A 12,505-nucleotide genomic window follows, 5' to 3' on the forward strand; every position below is an offset into this window, starting at 1 on the left:
CCTTTTATGAGGGACAAAAGAATGTTATAACATAAAGGGTACAGACACTTTTTTTTCTGCTTTCAATTTAAAAGACAGACTAACCGCAGGCTCAGCAGATTTAAAATCTAGGACAGCATGTGTTGATAACAAGAAAAACGTTAAATTAAATTTGCAAGGAGGCTGAGGACATAAATGGCCCAATTTCAATGATTAATGGATGGGAAAAAAAGTCTCCCAGGGCTCCACCTACTGGATTTTTTTTTTGACATATAAATGGAGAGAGAGAGGCTTCAAGCTCCTAACAAAAGTCAGCCACTATGGTCTCTTTAAATAGTTCTGTTTTATTTTATTTTTCAGTTTCAATCAGAAGGATGGCTTAGATGTAAGTATTAACATTATAAAGTGTTCCTAAGGTACTCTATCAACAGAAGAAACTTGAAAAACAATCCTTGTGGATGTTTTTTAATCCCTATTTAACTAAATAAAACTTGGCAACAAATGATTAAGCTACAACAATCCTTATATAAAGAAGAATGTGTAGTTATTATATGTAAGAAAATATGTTTAAAAAAAAAAAAAAACACATTGAAGAAAAAAAACCAGACTCAATGATTCATAGACAATCAGACAAATAAAAGTGACCAAAGGAAAATGAGACAAACATGTTGAACTGGAGACCCTGAGATCAATAACATCCTGGATGGACTATAGCACACCTATGGACATCTGACATGGGGATACCTGGTCCCTCAGTATGATCCGGAGAGTCTCTCTCTGGGATCAGATTTGGATCACAAGATAAAATAAACCATATAAAATAAAAAATAAGGTAAACTTACTTAATGTGGCGCTTTTTATTACACAATTTCTGGTTTTGAACATTTTTGTTTGTTTCAATGTCAAGATTTTTTTTATTTGCTGATTCAAAACTCCTTTTTATCTTCAAATATGTAGAAAGTGCATATGCATAGTAAATGGATGGAAGTATAACCAAATCACATGACGAGCCAAATATTTTGTTAAATGTAGTGCAGAGAGCTTGGTTAAAAGTTGTGCACACACCAACGCACACAAAGTGTCACCGCGTCCCAGGTGTCAGAGGTGTGGGACCACGTGACTGAACTGCCTGCCCCTACCATGTTGCGTTCACGAAATGATGGACGTGTTAAGTTTCACGGTTACCTTTCACAATGGTATAATCGTGAAATATTCGCAGATTGACCTTAGTAATTGGCAGGTGACATACAAAACATAGTAGAAAAGAGTGAACATATTTAATTCCTAACATGATCGTTAGCAAGTTTGGGCGTTAGAATTTCCCACGTCCCCAAAGTATCCGCACCTGCGTTTCTCGCTCCTAATGAACACCAGCAAACAGGTAAGCGGCGCCTCGTGTTCTTATTAAGGTGCTGCCCGGCTTCACGCTTTCATGGCAGCAATATCACATGGGAGACTATATTTTAAATGTCCACAAACCGTACAAGAGTCTGCCAGCAAAACAACCGAGACACTTTCTTCTTAACTCCTATTGGCCCGGCCTTGCGCCAAGCCCCGCCCAGACTCCCGGAACAGGAACCTGTTTGTTGCTGCTGCTGCTGACGTTGATGCTCGCCTCGGTGACGATGGCGTCCACGGATCTGTCGCTCCTGGATCTAACAGACAAGGAAACCCGGGAGAAACTGTCCCTATGGGACCGCCGTACGGAGGCCACGGCCCCACTGACGGAGAAGCAGATGGACTCGGTTCTGGAGATCCGAGCGGCGGCCGAAACGCTGTCTGTTCCCTCGGAGGTGAGGAGACTCTGGGCACGGCTAGCTGGCTAACATGGATGCTAGCTGCATTTCTAAACGCTGGAGAAGTTGACTTTACGCTTAATCTGCCTCTGTGTGAGAAAGAAACGAGTTCTCTGGTGTTTAAATGCTGCTTTGGGGCGACTTTGCCCTAGTTCAGCCTAGCTGGAAGACTGTTTTAGTTATTGTTTTGTTTTTATTTTTGCAGCAGGCCATGTTCCAAGTTAGCTGAAAGTCCTGTCTTGTTTTGCAGCTGCCCATTGAGGATCTGTGCAGCCTGTCGTCTCGGTCCTTGCAGTCCCCGTTCACAGCGACGGTGCCTGCGTCAACAGAGGACGTCCTGCTCAAAGGCTTTCAGATGCTCCAAATGGAAACTGATCGAATAGAAACTGCACAGCAGGTAGGTTTAGCCGGTTAAACCTTCCCTGCTAAACATTGTTTATGTTGTCCCAGGGTGTAATGAGATGCTGTTTGTTTCCTTGCAGTTCTTTGCCTGGTTTGCCAAGTTGCAGACAAACATGGACTTGGATGAGAACGCAAAGTACAGGTGCTGAAATCTCACCGAGCATTTGCTGTTTTTTTTCTTTTCAATGTGTGCTTGTTCCTGTAGGTGTAGTTTTTACGAGAAGAGTAAGAAAAAAAAAAGCATTTAAAGTAAACACGCTGTTTCTCACACAACATACATCCTTGTCACATAGTTAAGACTCAGCTTTATGAATTAGATTGTTGCACAGTTCAATTTAGAGCTGCATCCCATCTGCTACCAGCCTTATGAACAAGGCCAAGAGCCGCCGGTGAAACTGGACACTGCATCTCTCCCCCGTTCAGGACTTACAAGCTTCTGCGTTACATTAACGCACAGTTTACTGAGTGTATATAGCTTCCATATATATATCCTTTCTATTTTATTGTATTATTATTTTTTGTCTGCACAATCAACACCAAGTCAAATTCCTTGTAAGTGCAAACCTACTTGGTGATTAAACTTGATTCTGATTCTGATTCATTCTGATCAGTCAGAAATTTATTCGGCAGAACACTGGTGCATTAAATGATTATAATGCTCTGGGGTCTCATTTATAAAACTCACGTAAGCACAAATGGGGTCTGAAACTTACGTACGTCACTTTCCATGAAAAATTTGGATCTATTAAAAAAAAAGAAGCTTGACAGGAAAATGTGTGGTCCTCATGGCAACTTTGACCCCCTAACCCTCATTCTGGAGACCGTGGAAATTTGCGACACAGATGTTTAAGTGGTGAATTGCAGCCAAGCTGCATGATTGACTTGATCATAAGCATTCAAAACTGCAGTGTTACTCTTGCTTGCGCTGGTGACACATAAGGAGCTTTGACATAACAAATAAATGCCCATAGGCCATCTTAAATAGTTTTTCTACCATCACATTCATCTCCCCGATGATCACCATTGTGATGTGTACAGATTAACGCATAAATTGTGACGAGGTGTGCGGCAATTACCTTTAATTGCTGTAGATGTTCAAATACACTTGTGCGTAATCCTGCTCGGTGGATGCATTGGGACTACAGGATGAATTTGCAAATGGGAGAATTAGGAGGGAAGGTGCTGGCTCCCAGTGGTGCGCCTTAGTGGTCACAGATGCAGCACGTAGCCTACTTAGATGCTATTTGCAGTGTTTTTCTTTCTTTTATTATTATTTTTTGAGCGGGGGCTGTATTTATCATCACAGGGGAAACCTCTCCGCCTGGTCACCGTTCCTTCTCATGTTGTCAATCTGAACGCACAGCCTCAGAGGCATTTCAACACGGAGCACGCCGTTCCTCCGACGTTTAAAACAGCAATCAAGTTTACTTTTAACAAGTTACTTTAATGTGGGAAACATTTGTACTTTTACCTCTGATTTACTTAAATAAACTCTGTGAATTTCTTTTCATAGTTTCTAGGCTTCAATGAAAAGAGAGACTAACAGTGGATTCATGTTTAAAACATTCATGGGGTGCTTTGCATTGGCCATGTATGGTTGGACCGGGTACATAAACGTTCAGGTACAGCTGTGACCTATAAAGGAAAATTGTGTGCTTATGTACATGCACATGGTTTTCTAAATCAGAATTTAAATTTTTTGGGCATATGTGCACTTTTTAATATGGATTCTAAACAAAGTTTTAGAAATGCGGCCCCTGACCTGTCAATACCAATGGCAGATGATTGTAATTTCTTTTTAAAATCTCTGCATTGAGACATGCTGTCTTTTTTTTCTACTTTCTGAATACCTGAAATTTGAATTTGGTTTAAGAATAAAAGATTTATGGTAAAAGAAAAATGTCTTAACTCAAAAGTACAAAGTTACAGGACTGTCTCTTGTTTGCATCACTGAAAGCCTATAGTTGCTGTAACACCCTCCAGGTTATGGAACAGAGGCAGCTTAATAAAAACCACTAAAAATAATCAGTGAAAGTCGAAATCTCTGAAATGTACCCCTTAACTTGACAGATTATAGCTTGGTAAATTATTTTCTTTTTACTTTTTCGGACCTAAAATGCACATTTTGTCACTTATACTTTTTTCTCTCCAAAAGATGCAATTAGCAATAAACCACAGATGCACTAAACCTAGTATTCGAGAGCAAAAAGCAGTTTTACTAACGCATATTAGATTAACAAATCATTTTGTTTTTTACGTACAATGTATTTATGAGTAATAATAAAGTAATAATAACGTGTCATAAAGTGTTACATTTCAGGAATGCAACTTGCTGGTTAGTGTGATCCTATGTAACTTTGACTTCAGCTTGAGAAAATGATGCAATGTTCTTTGTTTTCATGTAGGAGAACCAGAGATGATCTAAACAGCTACCAAGAACAATGTGATGCTATTCTGAAAGATGTGAACATGGCTCTTGAGCATTTGGATTCTCTTCAGAAACAGTACCTGTTTGTGTCCAATAAGACCGGGGCCTTGCATGAGGCCTGTGAACAGCTGCTGAAAGAACAAGTAAGGAAAACTCCGTCACGAGCGAAGCCCATACAATTTAGATATGTTCCTTATCCACTGAGTGTCTGCACCGTCTTTTAGCTGTTGTTTCACAGTTCATTAAAAATGGTATTTACATCGCTGTTTCTTCTAGGAATGTCATCTTGGAGGATGATTGTGCAGGCGCTAACCAACAGAAACACTTACACAGTGTGTAACTAATTTGGCTTTTAATTAGAAAAAATCAAGCATTGCTTTTATAAATGCATATTCTGGCAAAGTCTAATAACCCCACATCAACAATGAAAGCATTCTCATAGCTTAGAATAAGTTGTTCATAAATGTTTGTAATTCATTTAGCACACAACTCGCTAAATGAATTACAAACAACCCCTCTGTCAGCTATGTATTTATAAACTAGTAATTCTAAGTTGTAAGAACACTTTCATTTTTGATGTGAGGTTATTCGACTTTGCCAGAATGTGTATTTATGAAAATTATATTTGATTTTTGCTAATTAAAAGCCAAATTAGTTACACACTGTGTTTTTAAAGGACTTGATTTTTGAATGACAGTAAAATTACGAGTTATCAGAGTCTATGTTTCTGTTTGTCTCTCATTATGTATTTACATATTGGTAAATACATAATGCCAATGGCAGTTTTTCTCCTCTGACAGCCAAGCCGGGTCAAAACCTGTCACCTGGTGCTGTGTTGATTTCTTGCTGCTTGTAAGAGCCGTGGCCTGAAGCTCTATTTTGTACAGTTTGATGCAGAGTTGTGTTTGCTACTTGCAGGAGAGTGAGTGCTGTTAACCTGATGACTCAGGGGGCGCTTAAAAAAAGGCAAACGTCACTCATGGTGGAGTTTCTTTGGTGACAGAGAGAGCACAAGATTGTATAGGCAGAAAGTGTGTTTATGTATTTTAAATATTCAACAAAATATATGAAATGTAAAAAGTTAATTATGCCCTTCGATGCTATTTACATATAATAATAATAATAATAATAATAATAATAATAATAATAATAATAATAATAATAATAATAAAAGAAGAAGAAGAAGAATGATGTTATTAGAAATTATTATAGTTAAACATTTTAATATTATTAAAATTAATATTATTAATATTATTATTAAGTATTAATTATTGTTATTATTCAAGTGTGATATCTTTTAATAATTCTCCTTTTTACCGTGATTTAAACTGTTTAATGTTGGGACAAAGCTTAAGCTCCTTATTCAGACTGTTCCAAATCACCCTGAACACAGAAATGACATAGTGTTGTGAAAATAGCATGATTTACAAAATCTGATTGTTTCTTAAAAGTACAAAGTATAGAGCTGTTTTATACAAAAGATGCAGCCTTAAATGACTTCTGTTGTGATCTACATTATTTAGAAAATAGTGATATAATTAGCTGTGTATAGAGGTGGTGGGCTCTCCAAAATAACGAGAAGGAACTGTATATCCGGAAGAACGGGGGACACGGTATGCTTTTATTGTCTTGTGTCTCGTGTTGGGGGATAAACAGCATGTTTCTGGTCTGCTATTAGGATATCTTATTTATACCGATCTGTGTACTTCTTTCAAGTACACATACTTGTTTGTTAGTGTATGAACTAAATATGAAGAGTACTTTGCCTACCTTGTTTTAACTGTTGTCTGTTGATTTTTTTTTTTCCCCTTACAGTCAGAGCTTGTCAACCTGGCAGAGAGCATTCAGCAGAAACTGTCATATTTTAACGAGTTGGAAAACATAAACACGGTAGGCTGCTTTTTTTTTCTGCACATTGCAAAATCTAACACATGCACTGCATCATAAAGATCCTATGGTAGTTTGTGAAAAAACTTGTATGTTTAGAAATAAATACATTTATAGAAAATAAAGAGAAGTGACTACTACGTTGTTTATTCTCAGAAACAAGACTTTCATAAAAGTCTAAACAATGGAGACTCTGACTTTAAATGATTTCAATCTTAACTCTTTTCTTTGCAGAAACTGAATTCTCCAACTTTGTCTGTAAATAGTGAAGGTTTTATACCAATGTTGTCCAAATTGGATGACTGCATAGAATATGTTTCCTCACATGTAAGTAACATACAGTATTTTGTACTAATAAAAATCAGAAATTGAATATGCTTTAAGCCATTACTGCATGTGATAGTGTTTCAGTTTTGTTATGAAAGTTAATGAATAGCTAAATGGATGGTGTTCAAAACCCATATAATAACCAGAACTGGTGTCCTTTCATACTCTGTGTGTTTCTATGTGATCTATGTTAAGGAGGTCTAACTGTTATTATTTTTTTCTTTTTATTACAGCCAAATTTCAAGGATTATCCAGTTTATTTGGCTAAATTTAAACAATGTCTGTCTAAAGCTATGCACTTCATGAAGGTCTACATCGTAAACACTATGCAATCTCTTACCAGCCAGTTAACAAAACGGGTAAGGATAAACTATGAACTTAAATGATCTATGATGGGGATGAGTCTATGTTTACTTCCTTAGTTGTATGTCTTAATAAGTATTAGTTTTATCGTAGACATTGTCTGAGTGTTGCTATTCTTCCTTTTTAGAAATTTGAATGATGAAACTAAAACAAATCTAAAAAAAATTGCTTTCTTTATCTTTTTCAAAATCCTAATGGAATAGATATTTACTTAGTGTTGATTGTTCAAGTGCAAGCACAATGCTGATTTATACAATCATACACAGGATTTTCAGTTCTAAGTAAATCTTACATTTAATCATTACAGTATTAGGCCACAGAGTTTTCATTTATTTACATCTCAAAGTTGCACATATGTCCATTGCTGATGTATTTATTTTTTGTTTGTTAGACCATTCTTGTGGCTTTAATTATAGGCACAGTATTTTATCGATACTTTTTAAAATTTCAGTTTTATACTTGTAGGTATAGTGAACAATCTTGTTTGGGTTTGAGTTCCAAGGGATCATCTCATCTATTGGTTGTCCCACATGCATATCATTGTGATTAGCTACCATAACGCCAATTTGCGTACACGTTCCTTGCTAGTTTCCTCTTCCTGGCTGCGCACTTGTAGTGTTTATGCATCCAGTAAACTCTGGTATTAGCGGCTCATTCTAGCTCTGCTGCTCTCACTGTATACTTTGAAAATGGCTAATGGTTGCGTCATGCGGCTCGAAGGAGGGGCGCGACGTGGTGTGCGCCGAGCTAATAACAGCTAGCGTGTTGTGCCGGCCAGGCTTCTAATACGCTGGGGAAACCCTGATGTACATACGTGGTTCTTCATGGGAAGATACACACACACATCGGTGGCAGCTCGTAAACTGGAGATCAGAACAGCGGAGCTACGATGAACGGCTAACACTGAAACTGAGCGCTAACCTAGCCGCTAAGCTAACCGGATACGTAAACGACAGAAGTGCGCATGCATAGCCAACAAGTGGAAACTAACAAGAAACGAGCACACACATTGGCATTACGTAAGTGCGTCAGAATGATTGACATGTAAGACAACGAATAGATAAGGTGATACCACTGGAACTTCAGGGACAGAAAGGGGTGTGGGCAAGACCAATCCTCTGACCAATTACTGCAATTCACACCGAATGGCAGTGATTGGTCACACCAATGCCTATACAGGAAAACCATTCAAATATTCTCCCAAAGTGGCTGGCCAATTATTGATCGACCTCTAGTCTTGTTATTGTAAATATGTAAAAAACTGCATCAAGGGCAGTGGTGGGAAGTAACAAAGTACAAGTACTTTGTTACTGTACTTAAGTACAATTTCCGTGTATTTGTACTTTACTTAAGTAGATTTAATAATGGATACTTTCTACTTTTACTCCACTACATTTAACAGTAAGTATCTGTACTTTCTACTTCACTACATTTCTATACAGCGTTTCGTTACTCGTTACATCCAAGACGCATTTCGGTTTTTTGATTTGTTCGTTAGTTTGAAAGTATCCAATGGCGAGAGCAGAATCAGTCCGCTGAACCAATCCAAAGCGGGAAATAACCATTAGGCCCTCCCTCAAGAAGAGCAGCACAGTACGCAGGACCTGCAGAATCATTAACTCCCAGAATGGAGTCCAAGGATAGTCATCCTCCAGAAGACCTGCCCCACCCATGGCCTTATTTAAAAGATTTCTTTGAAATAACTGGGTCAAAAAACGCTTCCTGGAGATTCCAATGCCGCCTTTGCCTTCCCCAAAAGCATGAAATTCTATCTTTCAAAAATTCACCATCAAATTTGAAAAAACATATTAAGGTAAGTTAAGTTGCTAAACGCTGTCGATATCGATCCCTGGAATTCTGATGCATAGAATAAAATATCTAAATCTAAACTGTCACAGGGGGTAAACACAATAAAAACATGCTTTATCTGCAGCATTGCTCATTAAAATGGTACATTACTGATTTATTAAAACTAAATACGATAGGTACACTTAATGACATTATATAAGCCGTTAGGTATTATGGTTGGCAAGTACTTTTACTTTTAATACTTAAGTAGTTATAAAAGCTTGTAATTTCTTACTTTTACTTAAGTAAAATAATAATGTGGTACTTTGACTTTTACTTGAGTAAATTTTTGTCTGTGTATTTGTACTTTTACTTAAGTACATTGTATGAGTACTTTGTCCACCACTGATCAAGGGCATCAGATTTACATGCAAAGTCTATGGTGGATGCGCCTTGGAGGGCTTCGAGAGGTCCTGCGGCGCATCTTTTGCTTCGCGTTTTGTGCCGCAAATTTGGTTTGATGTGCAGGAAAAAAAAACTTTTTTTTTTTTATGTGTTTGCGGCTCTAGTGCAGGGTTTCCCGCAGCGCTATCTTGGCGAGCCGGTCCGCGGAAAACATGTCGTTCTTTGGTTGGGGAAATCACTTTCAATGAGCCATGTCCCAGATGTATGTGAGTGAAGCTAGGCGGAGCGATACATGCATCTGGCTGTTGTCAGGTTAGATTTTCTGACAGGAAAAATATTTTTACTTCAGATCACTGATAAATGTTAACATCGAGTAATGACTAACTTAAGACTGATGGACAAGTACTCTTCAGCTGAAATGGGGCGCCTGTATTTGTGCCCTGGTGGGAGATACGGGCTCCAGTGCCGGTCAGCAGGTGGTCAAACTGGGTAAGCCTAGATGGCGCTGAAAGCGACCCTCGCCTGCATGCTGCTCCTGCTGTAGGTGGTGAAACTCAAAACTCCTCTGAATTATCTGCTGAATTCAGGCACGGCGAAGATCATATTATTCAGTAAATAAAGTCAAGCCACTTTCTTGAAGAGTCTGGCAGAGGAAAAGAACAGGGTAGCTCCCCCCCCCCCCCCACAGGAGCCACATATCCTGTCAGAGTGTTCAGGCTCTACACAGCATGTCTGACTTTTATGTGCGTAATCGTCCATGTTTAGGCATTGGACACCTATTTGATGCTGAAAATGCTTTTGGTCTGGTGCAGCAACCAACTCGGTGCAGCCACAGTACATGACTAGGCCCATTTAAGAACTGTGTGTGCACATTTTCCCTGTCCTAAACCGTTAAGCGACCTCTAGCGCCACAAATTTCACATTTCACCTAACTGAATATTTTCCATCTTACCGTTTAAACTTCTGACGGAGAAGATAGAAATATCTGTCAGTATGTGGTTGGCTTGCCCCTGGGCTATGGCGGTGAAGCGGTTAAAGCCGCGTAATATCGATGATAACTGAAGAGGGGGGTTTAGCTGTACAGATGAATATAAATAACCTAAAATGTTCCCCACTAAAATTAAGCTGCAGCATAACAGTCCTAGAGGTTTCAGGACATTTATCATAATGTCACACTTGATTGTGTGTTTTTTTTTTTTCTGTTCTCCTCAGGATCCTATGGGTCTCACTAACGCAGACAACGCCTTTACGCTTTATTATGTTAAATTTAGAGCAGCAGCTCCTAAAGTTAGAGTGAGTATATTTATTTCCCGGAGATTTTTTAGCCGTTTATCTTGGGTTATATTCTGTTAATAAAAATCCAATTTATATTTACATGTCCTCCTCTCCAGTCACTGATCGAACAGATAGAGCAGCGAGCAGAGAAAATTCCAGAGTGAGTGTTACTGTTGTTTTTTTTTTTTTTTTTTTAACACAACTTGTTGTTGTAAATATATTGTTTCCTATGGCTCAAAATTGACTGTGTCTCCTAACGTGAGCAGGTACCAGCAGCTGCTTGAGGAAATCCATCAGTGCTATCTTGACCAGAGAGAGCAGCTGCTCAGCCCCTGCATTACATCCACCATTACCGACTTGACCAAGCAAAACAACAAAGACCACTGTGCTCTGGTAAGGCATGGCGAGTTCAAAGCCAGAGCCTGCCCTTTAAATATTGGAAGATGACATTTTAGTTTACTTGGAAAGGACAGCATGGGGCCCCTGGGACATTTTCTGGAGTGTCTGAGGAGGCAGAGCCACACACTCGATAAATTAGCATGACCTGAGCTTGTGTGCAGGGGGGGGTGTCAAGAGATTTGACCTTTTTGTTCAAGTAAATTTATTGGTAGAAGGACGATCATGTTAGAATATCCTCAGAAATATTTCATTTTAAACTGCGAGTGAATAGACCCATCTGTTAAAATGTATCTGACCAAAAGCTTGGTGCAAAAATAACAGGTTAATTTTTTTTTTAATTGGAGTCTTGTTTAAAATTATGTATCTGTATTGTTGAAACTTTTCACAATTTCTCAAATTGCAACAATGTATTTTAATGTAAAAAATTGCAGCCTTTAGATGCCAGAGCAGGTAGTGACATGCAGCTGTATTCACTGCCAATGGTGGTTCTACAAAGTATTGATTCAGGGGGACTGAATACAAAGGCAAAGCAACCTTTTCATAATGCACTTGTGACAAAATTATTAACTGAATGTCCCTTATTCTTCACAACCATACACTGCTTTATTTTTTTTTGTGTTATCCGTTATATAAAATGCAGTGATTAGTTGCAAAATGACAATATTTTATTAGGATAGGATATTTTTTGCAGCGACCCGCATTTGGAGTTTCTGAACATTTGCCAATTTCATGTGTGTCCGCAGGTTCGAAGTGGCTGTGCATTTATGGTCCATGTGTGTCAGGATGAACATCAGCTGTTTAATGAGTTCTTCTCCAAGCCCACATCTAGATTAGAGTAAGTAGTAGCCAGCCAACAAGCTACAATAGGAAATATCCAGAAACTGTGTGCTTGCTTAGGGTGGAATTTCTTTAAAATCCACAGTAGAAATTAGAAGTTGCCAAATATTTTTGAGCGTTTGAACTCGAGCTTCAAGTTGAAATTGAAGCTTGAGTTGAAAATACTGTTCTGAGCTTTCTAAGCTGTGAAAAGCACTGATGTTGTTTTTTCTTTTTTCAGTGAACTTTTAGAGAAGTTATGCGTGTCGCTGTATGACGTTCTGCGGCCGCTGATAATCCACATCATCCACCTCGAAACCCTGTCTGAGCTGTGCAGCATCCTAAAGAATGAGATGCTGGAGGACCATGTTCAAAACAACGGTAGGTTAGAGCTTATTCTCTTCGAAAAGGTTATTGTTAGACCTCACTATGTACATGATTTGGACTTTGCAACAAAAAAAAGAAACATGAGGGGGAAAAAATTATAAAATCAACAAATCATACTTGATCCAAAGCCAGCAAGAAGAGGTGGATCTTAAGAGCAGCTTTTAAAGCAGCCTTATCCCTCCTGAGATTCTGTTGTGTGCTCAGCACATCAAGCAGCAGCTAATCAGTTGATTTGTGTTACTCAGAGCGGGAA

General features: G+C 38.5%; 1 protein-coding gene across 1 annotated transcript; it reads left to right on the top strand.

Annotated features, from left to right (window-relative positions):
- Positions 1–1,517: 1,517 nt before the first annotated feature.
- LOC118556441 (conserved oligomeric Golgi complex subunit 3-like) lies at positions 1,518–12,246 on the top strand (the record flags this gene model as incomplete). The annotated part of the gene is given in 12 exon segments (XM_036139237.1): positions 1,518–1,772; positions 2,026–2,172; positions 2,258–2,319; positions 4,583–4,748; positions 6,421–6,495; positions 6,727–6,819; positions 7,053–7,178; positions 10,588–10,668; positions 10,767–10,810; positions 10,917–11,043; positions 11,793–11,884; positions 12,107–12,246. Coding segments are annotated over 12 exon segments (1,339 nt in total), but the record flags the coding sequence as incomplete, so codon positions are not given.
- Between the last annotated feature and the right edge of the window lie 259 nt (positions 12,247–12,505).

This window comes from Fundulus heteroclitus, chromosome 7, assembly GCF_011125445.2.
Source record: "Fundulus heteroclitus isolate FHET01 chromosome 7, MU-UCD_Fhet_4.1, whole genome shotgun sequence".
Classification (NCBI taxonomy): domain Eukaryota; kingdom Metazoa; phylum Chordata; class Actinopteri; order Cyprinodontiformes; family Fundulidae; genus Fundulus; species Fundulus heteroclitus.